Here is a 21,604-nt window from a genome sequence, read left to right on the forward strand (position 1 = left end):
TGCAACACGTTTCGATCAATTGGAACGCTGTATTTTTTATATCAACATACTGGTATAATAGTAGTCATTGTTGTTTTTGACAAATATGGTTCAATGCGGTGTCAACGTTGCCAAACAACAATCATTTCGGTGGTCAATTCATCTCTCGTGGAAATACCACCGAGCATACTGTGCACAAAAGGTCTTAACCTGACCAAGCCATCCTCAGTTAAAAATAGCCAGATATGAAGTCTCGTAATAACATTTAAATCTCGTGCGTAGCGGGATTGTGATTTCAACATATTCTTAGGAAACGAAGACAATGCACCACTCTTCAAGTTTTACCGGTGCAAAAATGTTTTTCACCTTACAAAAAGTTGCACTTAGGACACCGTCATTATTTACTGCCGGAGGGTTCGAAGGAATTTCTTCGGAAACTCCGAAATTTGGAGAACCCCCCCCGCAAACCACGATGAATTTGAGTACCCGCCTCTCTAACTCAGAAATTTTGACTAACCCCCTCCCCCACTTAGAAAAGTTAATACCTATAGATGTATTTGTAAAATTTACAAAAATACAGTATATTATAAAATAGTAAAGATATTTCAAATCCTGATGTACCCTGCTAGATTATCATCAGTTATCTCATGACGGCTGAAAAAGGTAAAACCAACCAAATGAAATTCAATACCACAACAAAATATAGAAAGTGTATAGGTATAAAAGCTAACGATATTACCAGTATCCAACCATATGGTATTGTTTAATTTGGATGTGAATCATGATTAGGTTTTCACTAGGATGTCTGACTTGGCAGAATTTGAAAGTAGGCATGGCCGAGAACTCGCGAGAAACTAAGGGGAAAGTATCAAATAGGGTGTCCCCTATCTTAAGAGGAAAATTTTGAGAAATTGATGTGTGCAATCGTGCAGTCTGGTGCAATCTGAGGTGTTTTAAATTTGCTTTTTCGCCAGTAAATCTGTTAGAACAACCCAAGGGGAGAGCACGAAAGAGGGGTGCCTCCACTCTCGCATCGGAAATTTTGAGAAATTGATGTGTGCAATGGTGCAATTTGAGAGATTTATTTGGACCCTCTTCTTCCTCTCCTTATTTTGAGCAACCCCCCTCGAAGTTTCCAAATTTTGAGTGACTCCCCTCACATTCCCCCCGACCCCAAGGGCTGACTGCTCCCTTATTATTTCTTTAAAAGTTGCCTTGATCGCAGTACAATACGTTAGAAATTGACAAATGCATGCAATTTGTTAATTAACGTTCTACTTATTTGCGATAAAATGATGCAGGCAAATGCACATCTTCAGAGACTGACGACACGATGATGAGTAGAAGAATTCAGGATGCAAATCAGCAGCAAAGCCATCGGTCATTTGTACCTAATCATAGCGTCCCGTCTCTTTTTTTATTCGTACCTTCACTGAAAGCACGGTTCTAAATCCTCCAATCTCTCGTTGGTCTAGATAATAATGAACTGTACTCTATTGAAAGCTGTAGGGTCATATTGCACTTCCATCAAATCAAAAGCAACGTGAAATTGTGATGTAAATACATTATAAAATTGAAAACAAGAAAAAAAATATTATCAAAATTGTCCATGCAGGTTTCTCTTTCAGTCGATAATCTTCTTCGAGAAGTTGTGAGATTTAGTTGCATGGTTGCTGACACGTGTGGAACTAGTATCACCGCAATCTGTTGACGATTGTATTTGATTACCAGAGAGGCGTGCAATCAGTGGCCCCCGCTTTTGAACCTTCTGATAAGTTCTCCCGATATGACGATTCTCTGGATCTGAGACGTTCCTTCATAAATCTGAAAACACAATTCATGTATGAGTTCATTTTCTTTGCCGGATGCAGCCTATTGGCTCAGACAACAGATTGTCCAAATGTTACTGTGCGTGTGAGTTGGTTTGTTTGTGATCCCGTCCATATTTTTTAGTGGCGATAACTCGAACATAATCTTTAACTTCCCAAAATTACACTGAAGTTCAGAGACATGCATAATAATTAACACCAAAATATCCTTACTTTGTTGATCCTAGAAAATTAAAAAATTGAAGCATCGAAGACTTCATACAGGAAGTGACGCCAGCCTGAAGACGACACTGGCTGAAACAATGCTGACGTCACATTTATCTTAAAGGGACAAAGGCGACCATTTTTCATGAATTTTGTTTGATACGAGATACTACTTATATTGTTTGACATGTTGAAAGATACTGAATGAATGGGTGACCATGCATATATTCGACCCAAGTTTTAGACACGATACGTGAAACCATCGCGAAAATGAATTGATGGTCATGACCATTAATTCATTTTCGCGATGGTTCCTTTTAATTTGTCTTTAACCGGGTCGAAAATATGCATGATCACCCAATCATTCAGTATCTTTCAACATGTCAAACAATAGTATCTCGTGACGAACAAAATTCATGAAAAATGGCCGACCTTGTCCCTTAAACCCTAATTGCCCCTTCTATAAATGAAGTAAGAAATGAATTGCATGATGAGGGGAGGGGGTACAGGCAACAAGGGTGCTGCATGTCTACTCTTGTATCTTCATGCAAAGCTGATATAAATTCATTTTGTATTTTGTTGGCAGGTGGAACATAGAGTGGACATTCTACGCTGTTTGTTAAAACGTCAAGCTGAGTAAATGGGCTGACGAAACATGCAATTACTGGGTTGAGAGCATCGAATTGGGGTAAGGCTAAGTGTTTTATTGATGTATACCAATATTTAGAGTAATTTATGTAACATTTATATATTGACAGTTGATAGAGGTGACCTTCGGAACGAAGTTCAGCGAAAGTTAGAAAATCTGTGTAACACAGAGAAAAAGGACAGTTAACGGTCTGTTGAGGTACAGTCATTATTTTCTCAAATGATTTTATGCCTCTCGTAGTGCTAGGTCAAAGCACAGCCATAACATAGAGTGACAGAAGGTTTAAGACATGAACAAAATAAATAATGAATGCACATCTCTCTAATGAAGATAAATGGAATGGTTGATTGTCGTGGACATTGTATAGGTAAATTAGCCTACGACTTGCTGCTCCTTACTTGCAATAGTTTGGCGTCTCTCATGAGTTTTTCCACGGGATATTCATTACTGTAACCACAGCCACCAAATATCTGTACAGCGTCAGTGGCAGCTTTGTTCGCTACGTCTGAAGCGTAAGCCTTGGCGATCGATGCGTAGTAGGTATTGGACTCGCCCTGGTCAGCTTGTAACGCTGAGCGTTGCGTCACAAGCCTCGCTGTCTCGATTCCAATGGCCATGTCTGCCAACATGAAGGCAACTGCTTGGTGCTGTAACGGAGACACAAACAATCCGCGATGTAGTCCCTGACACATTATAACACTCAACGGTATAAAATGTCCAGTCACTTTCTTAAATAATAAACCCTATAAACCTTCATTCCTTCTTTATTCCCTTTTCAATATCTAGGTAACACATTTACTTGTTAATTCATATACATGTAGTTTATTAAATAGTTTTTATCGCGCTATCCATCGCAACGATGTCTTATAACGCTCATTTTTTTTGTTCAAAGAAATGCTCGTGCGGCTGAGATAAGTAAATTTGAGTCTTGATTTAAATATATCCACATTTGGTGCTGTACGAATGTCATCTGGAAAATGATCCCATAGTGAAGGAGATGTGAGGAGATTGATTGGTCACCGTGTGATTCAAATCGTGAAGACCTTACGATTCAGCATACCTTGGTTATTGTGAAATGTTGTCACAGGCAAAGACAACAAATAACAAAGCGATATTCGTGATATCGGAGTAGATATTCTGACGTTTAAGTTGGGGGCGTATTTAACTTCACGGTTCAATTTGTCGTCAACAGCACTGAGGACTGCAATCGCCAGTGTCAAAGGACACGGATGCAATATTTGAGACATACCATATCCATGCAATATTAGAGATATGACATATCCATGTAATATTAGAAACACGACATAGCCAATGCAATATTGGAGACACGACATGGCCATGCAATATTAGAGACACGGCATACCCATGCAATGTAATAGACATGATATATCCATGCAATATTAGAGCCATAACATATCCATGCAATATTAGAATTATAGTATATCTATACAATATCAGAAACGTAACTGACCTTTACAATGGGCACTCCCATCGTTGTTCGTTCCAGTGCGTACTTCGTTGCTTCATCAAGAGCTCGCTGCGCTAAACCAACGGCCATCGTTGCAACCTGGTTGAAATTAAGAAAGATTTTGTCAGCGACCTGCCCATCATACGGCCGTGTTGGAGATTTCACCGAATTCTGTCTCAGTTTTCAAAATTGTGTTCTTAATATTCATAATTTAGTTTAGTGAACATAATTTCTATATTCAAATGAGGTCGGTAGTCTGATTTATGAATTTCAGTTTGCTACACATTCTACCAAATACTTAGACAAATTAGCAGCCAGCAGTCACACTTACACCAGGTCTTGTTCCGTCAAATGCGCCCATGCTGATCTTGAATCCGGCGCCCTCACCGATCAAGACGTTCTCCTTCGGTACGACAACATCTTCAAACGAAATGCTACGCGTGTCACTGCAACGTTGGCCCATCATTATCTCCTGAAAGAAAATATAGAGGCATTAAAACTTCCACTTTTCACAGAAATATTCTCAATGTTCAGGTGAAACCTACTCTGTCTGATTTTATTCGCTAAACTGAAGTATTTTTCCCCTGAAAAATGCAGGTAGTGAATATTGCGATAGAACTTCTGCAACTGGCATGTCTGCCACCAAAATGAAATCAGCGTCGTCAGGCTTCGTTATTTAATATCTGTTGTTGGTGTCAACTATTGGATCAGTTTCAAGAATCTTGCTGTCATATATACATACTGGCACTTAATTCTGCACAGGCTATAAAGAAAGACTGAAAGCTTTAAAGTTATCTTCATAATCTATTTACTGTTACACGTTAGTAGGTCAACATCGTCAACAACTTTGAAAAAAAATGCACACTAACTGGACTGGCCTGATTAACTTTTCTCTTTTACTGAGCATTGTCGTGCATGTCATCCAATTGATAATGTTGATACAAATTAAATTCCACTTTCATGAAAACACTATCAGTTATGTTACATGTAAAATTGATCAAATGATAGTTTTACTTGACTTGAGAATTAGTCGACGATAAGTCCATAGATGTTGTGAAAGTTCAACCATGAAGCGAACTGATTTCTTCTTACATGGAGAATTCCTCCTATGTAAGTTCCCAGAACTGCTGAGGCTGGAGGGGCCATACACTGTGTTAAAACTTTGCTACCATTGATAAACTGATTCTTAAATCATTTGCTACTTTATATCTTATTGAATATTATAATTACATGTAAGGTAGTATGCCCCTACGGGACATATGTTGGACTCTCGAATTTTTCCAATACTTTTCTGATCTACGCCAGCAGATTTCTTTTTGAAGCTATTAAAGTAGTAAGCAAAGTTTTCGCCGTCATAGTTTTCAGAGTGTTAGTTTTATGAAATCGGATATTTAATTTTTCCCTGTAGTCTTACCAAGCTTTGCGGCTATTTTAAATTTCAAACATTGGCCAATTGTTGGGTAATTTGTCTTGTACTGGAAGTTGCATTTTTATCGTTGATTTGGTAAGAAAATGGTTGAAAATCTTCTTGAGGAAATTTTGAGCAAAACTTCAAGTATCTAAGTTTAGAGGCTCGTATTAATTTAAGTCGCTGATATTCAGGCCGGAATTATTAATCAACGTATCACACGTGGGCCACTAAAATCTTCTATGACGTTATGTATGTTCAAGAAATATCCGCTAGACTGTATACAAAGACGTCGAGGACTATATTAAAGGCATACAGTCACCTGTGAACTAAATATGCCCATATATGGTCAAAGGGGCGTTCCTTGGTATTCAAAATGCCCATGTTAGGGCGTTTTTTTTAAAAAGCGGCCACCCGCTTAAAATCTGTGATTGGTTACATTATCATTTTCCATGGTAACTGTGGCAAAATTGAACCAGGTGACAGTATACCTTTAAATCTGATCCGTTCGCCTGACGTATCCACTTCGATCGTGTCACGTGATCTCGTGATGGCGGTCACTAACAACGGCGTCAAGATTGCTTCGCAAGTGTAAATCGTAAACAGCAATGCTTCTCTTGTCACAGTCAAATGGTAAAATTACAATAAACATATCTTATCGTTTGTGGGTAAAATTTCTTTGAGTATTTACCCTGAATATATGCGATTGGTTAACTCTTATTGAGTAAAACTCAAATCTCCAATGACGCAAACCTAACCTTCTTGCCTGGTTGCACGCCTGGGGTATCTGCATCCACAATGAACCCTGTAAATGCACCGCCTGCTTTCGCTCTAGGGTCAGGGTCAGTTCTTGCCAGCACGTAATACCAATTAGCAACTCCACCATTGGTAATCCACATCTTCTGTCCATTGATGACGTACTCGTCTCCCCTTTTCACAGCTCTCGTCTGGATCCCCGCGACGTCAGAACCTGCACCGGGCTCCGTCACTGCATATGCCTAAATTTTTTCAGTCAACACAAAATATTCTTCTCAACCAAATTAAAATATTAAACATCTGCCAATCTTATATGATTGGATTGAATATCATCAAATCAAAATTTTGGCTATAAATGTTTTATTGGTATGTATGATTTAAATTTAAGCCAGTTTGTCACATTCAAATCCCCTGATGATACTTCCATGAAGATGCCACTTTTTAAAACTGAATGTTTTCGTCATTCGTTTTTTAATAGAGCTTTTTACTCATGTAGTGTAATGCTCTTTCATGCTAGGTCATACAAGTCTGTTAAACAATAAATTTTATTCTGATAACACTTGTACTTGGGCGGGAAAGTGCCACTGTAAAAGTTGCCGTCTCTGTTAATTTCTGTTTTTTTTGGTTTTTTTTGAAATATTTTGCATAGTTTATATCGTTATATTCTTGAATTTATCTATATTCATTCGTCTTCTTTGTCTTTTTTGTTTTTTCATTTGTAGGTGTATCTTGTAAAATTTGTTTTGTTTTTTGGGGTTTTTTTTTTTTGTGGAGAGTTGCTTTTTACAGGTGTCAGTCACCTGTGCGACTCATCCTGACTTCATGTCAAAGCTGAATAAATAAAATAAATAAATAAATCATCGTACATCCGTCAGAAGTATGCTGTCAGTCAGAAAAGCTTTAGTTTGCGACATACGATTGTACTGCTTGGTACTATTCTGACAAAAACCATAAAACCAAGATACTGGACGGTACTCACAGCAACTAGAGGCTCTTCCACCAGCCTACCAAGGTATTTCTTCTTCTGCTCGTCGTTGCCAGAGTGAATGATCGGGTATTGCTATTTCATTTCAAAGAGAACGCAATGTTCCGAACGTCAGATTCAGAGCGAATGAGTAATGAAAGCATCCTCGCCAACAAACAAACAAACATACCCACGTCACCAATTCGTGCAAGTTGAATCAGAAACCGACTATTTCGACATCAATACAACCGGTGCACAGAAAAACAAAAAAAAGGCTTGAACGAATTTTTGGTTAGACCAGAGTGAAAGACTGGGCGATTACAGACAGATATAGGAAGGTATAGACAGCTCGACGGAAGGTAGGTATACACGAGATTTGAAGTAAACAGTCGTTGGCAATTACAGTAGGTGAAGAGATTCGGTGTTCGGGTGTCTTCGTAACTTTAATATATCTCAGATGTGTAAAAGATAGGCTTGAACGTAGATAGGTAATAGCGTGTAGGTTTGCTATACCTTATGGTCTCTCACTCAGTGTTAATGTGTTTCATCTGTTTCATGCCATTAGTCAAAGTACTCACAGCAAGATTTGTTCCTAGGCAACCAGCCGTCACACCAACACAGCCATAAGCTACTTCCTCTACGATAATAGAAGTATCCAAATTTCCTAAAGATGCACCACCTGTAAATATCCATTGTTTTTCATGTCTCTCGGTATTTAGTATTAGGATCTATTAAATCGCATAAGCTTTCGGAAGTTCAACATTGGTCATAGAAAGCATGATTTATGAATCGGTCAAGGTTGATGTATTTGGACAAATTTACTTGAAGGTGACTAAAATTAGGGCTAATAATAGGAAGATATCCCCTTCTCACATGTCGGGGATAGTGTTAGAGTAAGACTTCGATGGGCCAATATCCAGGGAGGTGACTGTCCTTGACCCGGAATTTGATGTAAATTTGTTGACGCAACTTCTGTTTTAAAATTTGCTCTTTGACAGTTTAAATCTCGCCGTTCTTCCTCGCGCGATGAAGTTCATGGTTCAAGGCTAATCTATATACACAAATGTCGAATACAGGACAGCACAACAGCGCCGCCAAAAATCGTTACTACCATGATTGACAGTAGAGTATAAGTTACCTGTGTAATACTTTAGTTTGGTTTTGATGAAAGTGGAAGACATACAGACACTATTTAGCTACGTATACCTGATCTTTTTGTGGCAAATTGTGTAAAACACCGAAGTATATCTTAATATCGTGATAGTATATAGATATGAATTTTCTTGGAAAGATGTACAAAGGATTAAAGAATTCGGCTATTGAAAATGTTGGCTTTTATCGAAATGAGTTGCATATTGAGTCTGCAGGAAACAATCATGAAAATTTACTTCAACTGTGATTTTGACCTTGACTTGATTTGACTGTACATGGTATTGTCGTTTCTCACCATACTTTTCAGGAATCCACATATTTAACATTCCAAGTTGCCATAGCTTCTTTACGATATCCGTGGGGCGCTGAAACGTAAAGAAAGTGCAATAGTAAGACGTGATTAACGGCAAGTACTGATTTGAGAGAGAGAGAGAGAGAGAGAGAGAGAGAGAGAGAGAAGAGAGAGAGAGAGAGAGAGATTAAATGTTGATAGATTGTTTACCTCGCCAGATCGATCTAGCTTGGCGGCGACTGGAATGATTTCTTCTCTTGTGAATTTTCGGATGGTGTCTCGCATTTGACATTGCTCTTCAGTTAGTGCTACGGGAAAGCAATACAAAACAAAGAAAATAAGGTTATGGAAAGTAAAATAAGTTTGAAAACAATGAACGAGGAGACTTGTATTACATTTCAATCGCTGCCAAAGGAGGATTTCCATGCAGGATTTTAGTCCTCAGTCTGCAGTCACGGTCCAGGGACTATTAACCATAATCTTGCCGACGGTTTACTTAGGAAATAACTGGTATCACTCAATCAGTGCAACCATGGTGTGTGTAAGTTGTAATTTTCTGAAATTTCGCGGCGATGTGTAAAAATGCGTGAGATGTGTTAACGTTGTTTATACCCTTGTTAATGAGGGCCCAAGTGTATCAATGTGCACAGAACATTGAATAAATGGTTAAATATCAACAAGGCTGTCCCCAAGATTTCTGCTTAACTTGGTAAAAATGGACAAATGTTCCCTATAGTCGACGAAGACCCTAATTTTGTATATGAATTCTCTTATTTGTCACTTTTGAGTGTCAATTGTATTTGGAAAAAGTGAACACTGGCAGTTAAGTTCCGAAAAAGAGGTTTTACGCTAGTATATTGAACGCTCGATTGTACGATCGGAAAAAAATGATTTTGATTAAGACATTTTTTTATTCCAAAATATAAGAGAAATCACAAATCGGAAAACATATATCGTATCTTACTACACTTGAATTCTACAAACTACGATTAAAATTCAATGTCCTACAGGAAAATAACAAAAAATCAGTATTCAAGCTGTGGAGGAATGAATTTTTCACATTCTAATCGTGCATTTTAGAAAGTAAAAATTCTTAATTAAAAAGAAGAAATGTGTGAACAAACTGAATAAATTATTGTTTACCCAATAACGTAAAACTAAAGCAAATTATCGTATATTTTTTTGCAAAACATGATTTTTGGGTAGGTGACCGCACTCAAGTTTTCACAATATTTGGCAAAATATAGCCGGGATTCGGGAATTCAAAAGTTTACACTCTCTCACAATAATCGTTTGGGGCGCTCTTCATTCAGAAGATTGAAACTGACCTCGTTGACCCTGCCAGGTGTGGGTTAAAGGTATATATGCTGTCACCTGTTCCAATTTTGCCACAGTTACCGTGGAAAGAGAAAATCTAACCAATCACAGATTTTAAGGAGGTGGCCGCTTTTTGAATACCAACGCCCCTTTGACCACATATGGGCATATTTAGATTACAAGTGACTGTATACCTTTAACTTTATTGACCCAAGCTCCTAAAAGCCAGCTGACGCATTTACAAACGACAAAACAGGATGAAATCTAAACTGAAACGTGTTGAATCAAATTTAAGAACTTCGCTAAGGATTTTAGGCTCTGCAAACTGCAGACGACAATCTATGTGAAGGGACCGGGCCGCCACACAATTCATGATGCGCCTCGTAAAAATGTTGCTTCGAAACATGCAATCTGTGCAGTGTTTCTTTATTTTCCTGTGCGTCATCCTTAACAAACATTTCATAATTATGTCCTTTGAAACCTTAATTTGGTTTCTTTAAAGCTTCAAAATGGATGAAATGCACATTTCACTATAAATATCATGTCGACACAAATTTTCCAATCTATGATTTCTATACTATTTTCAAATGCACTTACTTACATGGAGGGTGTTTACGGTGATTTTAACACAGAAAAAGTTATTTTAAATTATCCAATGCGATACCAAGCCTCATTCCTAATGGTTAACTATTGCATAGTTACACCGACTGAAATTGTGTTCGTAAAACAGACAATCCATGCAAAACAACTGGTGACTGTTCTTTCGCCATTCCGCGATTAGGTCTTTGACTACTATCTCTCTATGAACGGAATCATCTCACACCTTATGTATGTTCACAAAGAAGTGTTATTGCTTTATGAGTAGCATCATAGGCGACTCGTGTAACTCACTGCTAGCGCTAAAATATGATGGAATCTTGCTTATGACTACCCAGCAAACGTTTGCTTACGGTTGATAGTCTAAGAGTATACTAAAGCTCCGTTTGACTGTATCCCTAATATCTAACATGGTCACAGTAACAATATTTAGGGACGAAATGATATTTACAGCAGGGCGATTCCTTATCTGTCTTGAAAAGGTGAATCTCGGAAATGAAAACCCTGTTACAGGGTCTGTCAGATTTCAGGGGTGTATATTTTCAGAAATAATGAGCCAATTTTTATAACAGAAATGAATACAGACATAATAGTGTGCACATAAAAAAATATTGACCCCGTTACAGGTCTGTATTCACACTGCTGTGTACAGTCCTGTAAATACAGTGAAGGGACAGGCAAAAATTTCAGGCCCTGTCACATCTCTGTGTGTACAGCACTGTATATAGCCATGTCATCACAGCACTGGCCACAGACCTGTACATCAGACCCTGTCACAACAATGGGACGTCTTTGCTGACACAGACCTGTACCACAGGGTTGTGTCAGGGTCTCTATACGGCCTGATAACAGGGGCAAATGTTTTTGTTTTGCTGTGCATGTTACTTACTGAATGAAAGTCCTGTTCGTGGTTCACTCGCTTCCGTAGATATCAGTCGTAGCCCAGAAGAGTGTGAAAACCGAAACCAATTCTGAAATACAATCATGATAGTTTCAGAGATAAAACAGTTAAACACAGAGCCAGTGTTTTGCAAAATGTGTCCCCACAAGGAGAAAATTAATCATTTGGATAAACAGAAATAACTGTAAAGATAAACTTGAAAATTGGGACTCAGGGCCAAAAAGCATTGTAAGCATATAAAAATGTAAAAACAATATTACTATATTTATGATTATGAATATTGTCGGTAAAATCTGATATTTCTGTCATTATTGTGTTCCTATAGAAGTACCTAACTGCACTCTAATCCTGAATGTTAATCTGTATTTATGCCAATTCATGCAGTTGTAGTAGTCAGAAATGGGATTTATAGCTGTAGCATGACACAATATAATGCGAGGTCACAGTATTGCCTTGACAGTCACTCTGAGCAGTAGATGATAGGAAGGGGTGGACGACAGTGCACAGGCCTACAAGCAACACACGTTTCCTTCACTGATACTTCTTGATTTCCAAAATTTGTACCCCTTTAAGGCCTAATTTACATCTTTTCTCAACAAAAATCATAATCATAAATATTAATAACATATTACTTTCGTAATCACTAATAATGCCCTTGGCCATGTGATTGAACATGATGCTATCTCGAGAAAACAATCGATATTTGTATATATTATTCATAAAGTTGCTTTGTTTTAGAGAATGAAATGTTGGCAACAAAAAACCCGAAAGTAAATAATTGCCATACTTGATCATTTCACTGAGTGACAACAAAATGTTGTATTCGTGTCAATCTGGAAAGAATAAGAAAACATATCAAAGTAACGACACCCAGCCGACACCAATATGATGAAACGACACCTTGTCCTGCAACCTGCATATATTATTTCCACTGTGGCAAAGTGCGTCTATATTTAGCTAACCGTACTATGACACAAACGACCAGTACCTCTTTGATTAGTTCTCCCGGACTCTGTACTTTAAACCTAATTGAAAATATATGTGAAATGGCAGTAGTAATGCAATGCAATATTGCAATATTGAGATTTGTTTTTTTCATCGATTCTTCAACAGGTAGATCAGAACCAACCCCCTAAAACAACATTTCATTATAGTTTTTATATTAATGAGAACTTGGCAAAATGATATTGATGAAAGTCGCAATGTTAGAAAATTGCCGATCAATCACCAAATAATAGATATAGCACCCATGATGCCTCTGTGACTCTGTGATGGGAGTCACTTTCGTTTCTATCACCTTACAAGCAGCGACCGTAACCGTTTGTTCTTACTCACGGCACAGACAAAGTGCTCATGGGTAATATGATGTCAAGGCTACTGCATAAAGCCATGGCTTGCTGAAAGAACTAACGATCAATAATCACGTGACACCATCTGATTTTCTTCAGGCGCAGAAGTCTCATGCAGTGACTCCAGAACCTACATCAGTCGTCAGCTGTAATTTTTGTTCTTCCGAATTTGTCTACATGGTGTTTCGTTCTAAAAGGATACCATCGAATATTTTCTATTCAGTAAGAGCGCTTTTGTGACCCACTCAATTCGATAATAATGGCGGGAATGTGGGTCTAAAGTTCGCTGTCCCATCGCCAGGCGCAGGGTTCACCTACCATCGGTTAGTTCGATAGTTACTCTATAGGACATGGTATTGAGGATTTCAAATTGAACAGTTCATTGTACTTTTGTGGAAGTTAACCCAGTGTATCGTTAGTCCTCTTCTTTACGATGTTACTGTTTACACATCACACGGTACGTCTCTGTTAGAATATCCATTCTTTGTAATCTCATTCCAACAGCTGTGAAAACTCATTGTAGTAGATGGTACCGATAAATGTGTATAGCGCCCTCATGAGGTGCATTCTTGTAAATAAATTACCAGGATGTTGGCATGTCCTCCGATTTTAGTGTAAAGACAAGTTTGGTGTGCGTTGTCTCAATCCGACATTTTATTCCTCCATCATGAGTGATCCCACCAACCCAACAGGTTATGGGCCCAGTACAGCTGTTTATGGGCGTTATGGAAGATTATTTTTCGATGGAGATGAGCGAGAAAATTTGAGCAATGGAAGGTAAAGTTTCTAGGATATTTGAAACAGCAAAAACTCAACGACATTGTCATGACACCAGAGGGAACGGAGGTAGATGCATATAAAAATGAAGACGTTTATGCTGAATTAATTCAATTCTTGGATGATAAAAGTCTGTCTTTAGTCATGAGAGATGCTGAGAATGACGGTCGTAAAGCGTTCAAGATATTGAAAGAACATTATGCTGGGGCAGGCAAGCCTAGAGTTATTTCATTATATACAGAACTCACATCCTGGTCATGCAACCAAATGAAACAGCCACAGATTATGTCATTCGAGCCGAGACTACTGCAGCAGCACTCAGAGATGCGGGTGAAACTGTTACAGACAGCCTGTTGATTGCTATGGTATTGAAAGGGTTGCCCGACAGCTACAAGCCATTTGTTGTAGTTGTTACCCAAAGTGAAAAGACTCAGACATTCTCAGGATTCAAGATAGCTTTGAGAAGTTTTGAGGACACTGAACGGGCTAGATCTTCCACTTCACCCGATGATTCAATCATGAAAGCCGCTAACAAGTCTGCATATCAAATGTCGTCTAAAACTACAAAAGATATCACATGTTTTAGATGTGGTCAGCAGGGCCATGTGGCTCGGAAGTGTGAGAAGAAGCCGAGTAAGTGGTGCAGTTTTTGCCGAAACTCTTCCCACACGGACAAGACGTGTCGTAAAAAGGGAAAAGACAGGAACAGTAGAAGCAAAGACTCAGTTAAACAAGTAACAGGGTCAAGTGATGAACATTCTTTTGCATTTCATGCTAATATGTACACTGGAGATATGAGTAAGATGAAAAATGATATGTTGTTGGTAGATTGTGGTGCCACTGCACATATAATTACTGATGAGTCCAAATTTATAAATTATGATGCATCATTCAAACCAGAGAAGCACTATATTGAGCTAGCAAATGGTATGAAATCTAATAATGTAGCACTCAAGAGAGGTGATGTGAGTATTCCGTTGGTTGATGTTCATGGCAGAAGCATCCATGCATTACTGAAAAATGCCTTATATATTCCATCATATCCCCAGAACATATTTTCAGTACAGGCAGCAACAGAAAAAGGTGCAAGTGTAATATTTCAACCTAACTCTGCAAAATTACTTCACAGGGATGGTACGAAGTTTGATATTGAGAAACATGGAAGACTGTACTATCTTCCAACATGTGCTGATAGTGTTAGTTCTGATAATGTCAACTATGCAAACGATTTACAGAGTTGGCATGAAATACTTGGTCATTGTAACCATGACGATATCTTAAAAGTTGAAAAACTTGTTGATGGTATGAAAGTCATTGGCAATATTTCTAAACCTGATGATTGTAGTATTTGTGCACTTGGTAAAATGACAAAAAGTCGAAATAGAGGTCCCCGTGCTCGCTCAACCGTCCCATTAGAGTTGGTTCATACTGATCTGGCAGGGCCTATTGATCCAGTATCTAATGAAAATTTCAGGTACGCAGCTATTTTCACAGATGATTACTCAGGTTTGATGTTTGTGTATTTTCTGAAATTTAAGAGTGATACTTTAGCTGCCACAGAGCAATTTTTAGCAGATTCTGCTCCATGGGGAAATGTAAAAACTATGAGATCAGACAATGGATCAGAGTTCCTTTCAAGGGCATACAAGTCACTTCTCAGGAAGAATAGAATAAGGCATGAAACTTCAGCACCTTATTCTCCTCATCAAAATGGCACTGCTGAGCGACACTGGCGAACATTATTTGAAATGGGCAGATGTTTACTTATTCAGGCCAATCTTGACAAAGATATGTGGCCATATGCAGTAATGGCAGCTGCATACATACGTAACAGGTGTTACAATAAGCGTATTGATCAGACGCCATTCTTTGCCTTTACTGGTCGAAAACCAAACTTAGCTAACATGAGAGTATTTGGTTCTGAATGCTATGCGTATAGTTATGAAAAGAAGAAATTAGATCCACGATGTACTAAGGGTATCTTTGTAGGATATGACAAGGGTAGTCCTGCGTATTTGGTGTACTATCCAGAAACGGGCAAAGTCATGAAACACAGAGTTGTGAAATTTGTGACGAAAGGTACTACTTGTAAGAAACAAGATGAGAAAATTCAAACTGAGATTTTGAATACTGATGATGATTTCGTTCTGAAACCACGTAGTGATGAAGTTGAGTTGAATTCAGATGGGGCTGAAATGTCAGAAACTGGTGGCCAAGCGATTGCGGATCCACAGTCGTCTGACAGAAATTTAAGGTATCCTAGCAGAGTAAGAAAACCCCCTGCATATCTAGGTGATTATGTTACTGATTTTGAAGATGATCAGGTAATGTCTAGTGTTGATTATTGTTACCGGATTTCTGATTTTCCTCAGAGTTATTCAGAAGCAATCAGAGCGCCAGACTCTGAACAATGGAAAATTGCTATGCAAGATGAAATTAATTCTCTGAAAGAAAATGACACATTTACCCTGACTGCTTTACCAGAGGGTAGAAAAGCAGTGGGGGGTCGTTGGGTCTATACTATTAAAGAAAGTTCTGATGGTTCCCAAACTTACAAAGCGAGATATGTTGCAAAAGGGTATAGTCAGATGAAGGGTGTAGATTATAATGAAACTTTTGCTCCAACTGCTAGAATGACTTCATTGCGTATGTTTTTGCAAGTAGCTGCACAGTATGATTTGATTTTCATCAAATGGATGTTAAAACTGCATATCTTAATGCTCCAATTGATTGTGAAATATACATGGAGCAACCTGAAGGTTTTGAAATTCCAAATACAGGTAACAGTAAACTTGTGTGTAAATTGAACAAGTCTTTGTACGGTTTGAAACAATCAGGGAGAAATTGGAATAGTATGTTACACAATTACTTATCTGAAAATGATTACATACAGAGTTCCGTTGACCCATGTTTGTATACAAAACAGGTTGATGATGGTATGGTTGTAATACTTATCTGGGTAGATGATCTTATTATTGGCGCAAGCAATGATACTTTATTGTGTAATGTCAAACAAATGCTGAAAGCTAAATTTAGAATGAAAGATCTTGGAAAACTTTCCTATTTTGTGGGGATTCATTTTGAACAAAGGATGGTGTTGTTAAAATGAACCAAAAGAAGTATCTGTGTAAAATACTTGAAAGATTCGAAATGGTTGAATGTAAACCAAGGTCTACTCCCTCAGAACAAAAGCTTGTGTGTAATGATGAAACACTAGCTAATGCTAGAATATATCGTGAGGCTGTAGGCAGTCTGATATATGCAATGACATGTACAAGACCAGATTTGTGTTGGATTGTAACCAAGCTGTCACAGTATTTGTCAAAACCATTCAAAGCTCACTGGATGGCAGTTAAACATGTGTTTAGATACTTAAAGGGTACTCTTGATTATCAATTGTGTTTCAAGAAATGTGATGATGGTCTTACATTAATGGGTTACAGTGATGCAGATTGGGCATCATGTACAGATGATAGACGTAGTGTTAGTGGATACTGTTTTAGTCTAACTAATAAAGGTCCTCTTATTTCTTGGAAGTCTAAGAAGCAACCAACTATTGCCCTGCCTCCTGTGAAGCAGAGTATATGGCACTTGCAGCAACTATTCAAGAATGTCTTTATCTTATCCACTTATTCAATGATTTTGGTATCACACATAAAGTGCCTGTTTTGATTTTTGAGGACAACCAGGGCACAATTGCTTTAGCCAAAAACCCAGTAAACCATCAAAGGTCAAAACATATTGACATACGTTACCATTTCATTCGCCATGAATTAGCTAATGGCAAAATAGTCTTGGAGTATTGTCCTACAAATAACATGGTGGCTGATATACTGACTAAGCCAGCAACTAAGTTTAAGCTGGAAAAGTTCAGAGACTATGTTTTTGGATAATTGTATTCTGATGTCCGTAAATGTAACATGGCATCAATGGAGAATACAAGATTTTCTATTGAAAATATGCATATTTTTCATGTCATGTAAATTTTTTTCACAAGCGGAGATGAGATTAAGTGGGGGTGTTAGAATATCCATTCTTTGTAATCTCATTCCAACAGCTGTGAAAACTCATTGTAGTAGATGGTACCGATAAATGTGTATAGCGCCCTCATGAGGTGCATTCTTGTAAATAAATTACCAGGATGTTGGCATGTCCTCCGATTTTAGTGTAAAGACAAGTCTGGTGTGCGTTGTCTCAATCCGACATTTTATTCCTCCATCATGAGTGATCCCACCAACCACCAACTTTAGGCGCAGAAGTCTCACGCAGTGACTCCAGAACCTACATAAGTCGTCAGCTGTAATTTTTGTTCTTCCGAATTTGTCTACATGGTGTTTCGTTCTAAAAGGATACCATCGAATATTTTCTATTCAGTAAGAGCGCTTTTGTGACCCACTCAATTCGATAATAATGGCGGGAATGTGGGTCTAAAGTTCGCTGTCCAATCGCCAGGCGCAGGGTTCATCTACCATCGGTTAGTTCGATAGTTACTCTATAGGACATGGTATTGAGGATTTCAAATTGAACAGTTCATTGTACTTTTGTGGAAGTTAACCCAGTGTATCGTTAGTCCTCTTCTTTACGATGTTACCCTGTTTACACATCACGGTACGTCTCCAATTATGATAATTCGGATATATACCTATATATACCCTTTGCCAGCCCGATCCAATGACGGTTTATGAGTTCCGACCGCTCATAGTTGCTCTTGTCTTCAAAAAGCGCTAAATAATTTAAGTAGATTCCTATGCAGTGCTGGTTACTATGGCATACCATTTTCTTTTCCTTCCGTGGTTTTGACATTTTGATCGCAAATGAAAAAGATTTGTTTCAGGTTGCCTTCAGATTTCCTCCACTCAAAATTCAGCAAAGTGAACATGACCTTGCTTCCACATACCTGCTGGTAGCTATGACACAATCTATGCTATCCATGCGTAAACGGTGTCACTCACCTTGTGGCGGGCAATTCTCAGTGAATTCTCCTCGTGACTGTTACAGCAAAACTCCGCTGTAGAGCCATGTCGGAACTATTTCTTCACAAACAAATTAACACGTCTCTGCAGATCCCCGGCTCGGTCCAGAAGTGCACATTGTGAGTCCATGCATAGTGGCGCTGACACAGTTCATTCATAGGTGACTGGATCAGTCAATTGGGTCAGTTTTTTTCACAATGGGCATTTTTTGTGCAATCTGTGACTTGTGATACTCATTAGTAAAGTGTATCAAAGTTGAGTGTATGGCTAAAAGGGTTATAATGTGTTAATATAAGGGAACATTGTAACATAAAGTATGGCCACAATAAAGTACAACTAGATACCCGAAAAAATACATCAAATACATCAACAAATTAAGGCGCTTTTCACTCGTGTATTGGTATGTGGACCCTTTTGCGACCCTACTTCCGTTAACTGACATTTTTCCAAATGGTTCTTTGCGGGATTGGGAAAGGAGGAATCCTGGAGGGGAAATGTCAATTCTGTCAACGATTGAAAAAGGGATTCACAACACGGAAGGTCTAGAAAGCTGTTCCACCTCTTTCCACTCACCAGATATATACACACCTTCATTGGTTACCAAGTAATTTGAATTAACTTCGTCTCAATTGTCCGACCCATACATGCATAGCAACTCATATTTTAACCCCTGATTATATAATATATGTTCCATTCCTACATCCCCTCTAGATGACTGTGTCTCCCCAGCAGAACCTCTCATAAGCTCCCACAGTATGTGCAGCACTATATCGAAACATTTGATCTATCGCAGATGTTGATGTATACACCAATTTCCCCAAACCATCAAAGATTCTGAGTCATTGAATATTTAAAGAACTCTTGTTAAAACGTTATACTGATAACTTGTCTGCTTGTTTTAATTAGTTTTCTTGTCTTTTCCTTGTCTTTTATTTGTTCTTATTATTTGTGTTTATTATCTTACTTTTTTACATATTCGAAATACATTAAAAGAGGTATTTTACCAATAGAGTAATCGAATAAACACAACACGACAAATTAAACAACACAACGATGTAACATAACGCACTTGTTGAACTTTTCAGCTGTGTCGAGCAATTTGCAGTTACAGTAGCCTTCCTAAAGTCAATTGTTTTGTCATTTTTTATTTCTGATAAAGCAGGAAAAGTATATGAATCCAAAACGCGTCCAACGGTTTTCCTTTAACCTAACATTTACAGGTAAAATGGGATGAGGACACCTTTTTATGTTTTTTATTAAAAAGTTATCGAAAGATAATAAGTCTAAAAGCCCGTTTTCATTACATAGCTACTCATTCCGAAAAGGTTATAACAAAACTAGCTAAGGGTACCCCTCTCAGCAAACGGGCAATCTAATTGCGTCCATTCGTTTCATCGTGACTGCCGATATATTATTTAAAGTGCTAGACACTCGAATCAAAGATTTCTAGTGTCTATGCCTAGGGGAAAGAAGACAAAAAAGGTGGTACTTTTTGTATTTTTCCTTTCATTGTGACTTCAAATGAATCCTCTCTTTCAATGTATAATAAGACATGTTCCGTCACTGTACATGTATTGTGTCAGATTCGGTCTCTGTTATACACCCAAGGTCCAATGTATCACATATAAAACCATTTAGTTTGCAACAATGTAGCAACTAATTAACAAGTATAGTGATAAGCTGCCAGACTGAAAAGTGTGTATCGTATACTGACTGAGCTTTTGGCAACTCAGTGACATGTGTTAGCATGATCACCAGTGTCGTGAATCAGAACGGCAGCTTCTGTTTTAAGCATAATTGTCATTTTAATTTGCTTTTTAGCAGAAACGGAAACCTCAGTAAGCAGGTAATTTTCACGTATTAATTACGAATTTGAAAGTACTGGCAAAGTGCTATCATATCATTCTCACTGTCTTATACACCGATTGATCATACCCACCACTTCATTGAATATAAAATAATAAAGACAATGCATTAAATTCACAGCTATTGGGGCTTTAAACATATCTGATCCTCTGTTACAGAAACAGAATTATGAAGACTTGCGATATTGCTTTAATCGTACGGTTTCAACTTTTATTTTTGTCGAAGGCTATACAATTTGCCTGACCCCTGATATCCCTCACTCTGAAATAGTCAAGAACTTGTCTTATTTTAACGGGATAGGTCTGTAATAAGTGTTTATATGATAGCAGCAAAACTTTCACCTTTTCTGAAAATGTGCATCATGGACAAGTCTCAATAACAATTGCCAGTTTCGGTTACTGATATATCCCACTGTTGCTTACCAAAAATACAAGAATTTATCACCATTAACGGAATGACGTGAACTTCACGCATGACAGTGCATTCCTTTGATAAAACTTGATTGCATATATCAAATTACTTAGTACAAGTGACAGTTTTATTGTGAAGATATAATATTTTTCGGTCTCGCGATCTCGGTGTTGATGTCTACGTTCAACCATCGTCTCCGCACCCTCAGTGGCGGTACTGTAGCGCCCTCATCAGTGAATGAGACGAAATTATGGCTTCTAAAATAATCATCGGCAGATTATATTTATGGTTAGGGTTTAGGTAATGGTAAATTTTTTAGATAAATTTCCGAAGTCGTAAATTGAGATGTAATCACTCCAAATGCTCCTCCTCCCCTCTCTGACTTTTTGGAGGTCAAAGGTTAAAAAATACAGCAGTGTTCGTATAACCTTCTTTCTTTCTAACTCCTTGGTATAACCTCATTTGGGGACTTCGTCTGGGTGCTGTCCACAGGGGGAATAACACATGGACTACTCATCTTAGTTTTTGCCCGGGGAAATCAAACATCGCCTTTGAGATGTTTTAATGTTATTGATCTAAGAGGGAATAAAACTTTTTATGTTGTTTCATAAGTTTTTGTTTACGTTAGTGATGTCGAAATTGTTAACATCTGAGGGTTACAAATACAAGGTGACGATTATTACGGACATTTAAGGGAATCCAGTTGATAGTT

The 21,604-nt window shown here is 38.0% G+C and overlaps 1 protein-coding gene across 1 annotated transcript; it reads right to left on the bottom strand.

Moving 5' to 3' along the window:
* Nucleotides 1–1,366: 1,366 nt before the first annotated feature.
* Nucleotides 1,367–18,757, bottom strand: LOC139152762 (medium-chain specific acyl-CoA dehydrogenase, mitochondrial-like). The gene is made up of 11 exons (XM_070726088.1): nt 18,595–18,757; nt 11,505–11,586; nt 8,912–9,009; nt 8,705–8,774; nt 7,836–7,936; nt 7,273–7,353; nt 6,296–6,535; nt 4,461–4,601; nt 4,133–4,228; nt 3,060–3,308; nt 1,367–1,803 (listed from the first exon to the last, which is right to left on the bottom strand). The coding sequence occupies exons 3-11, from the start codon at nt 8,984–8,986 to the stop codon at nt 1,723–1,725; spliced, it is 1,134 nt and encodes a 377-aa protein (XP_070582189.1). The 5' UTR covers nt 8,987–9,009; nt 11,505–11,586; nt 18,595–18,757; the 3' UTR covers nt 1,367–1,722.
* Nucleotides 18,758–21,604: the final 2,847 nt, after the last annotated feature.

The sequence above is a fragment of the Ptychodera flava genome, chromosome 16 (genome assembly GCF_041260155.1).
Source record: "Ptychodera flava strain L36383 chromosome 16, AS_Pfla_20210202, whole genome shotgun sequence".
NCBI lineage: Eukaryota > Metazoa > Hemichordata > Enteropneusta > Ptychoderidae > Ptychodera > Ptychodera flava.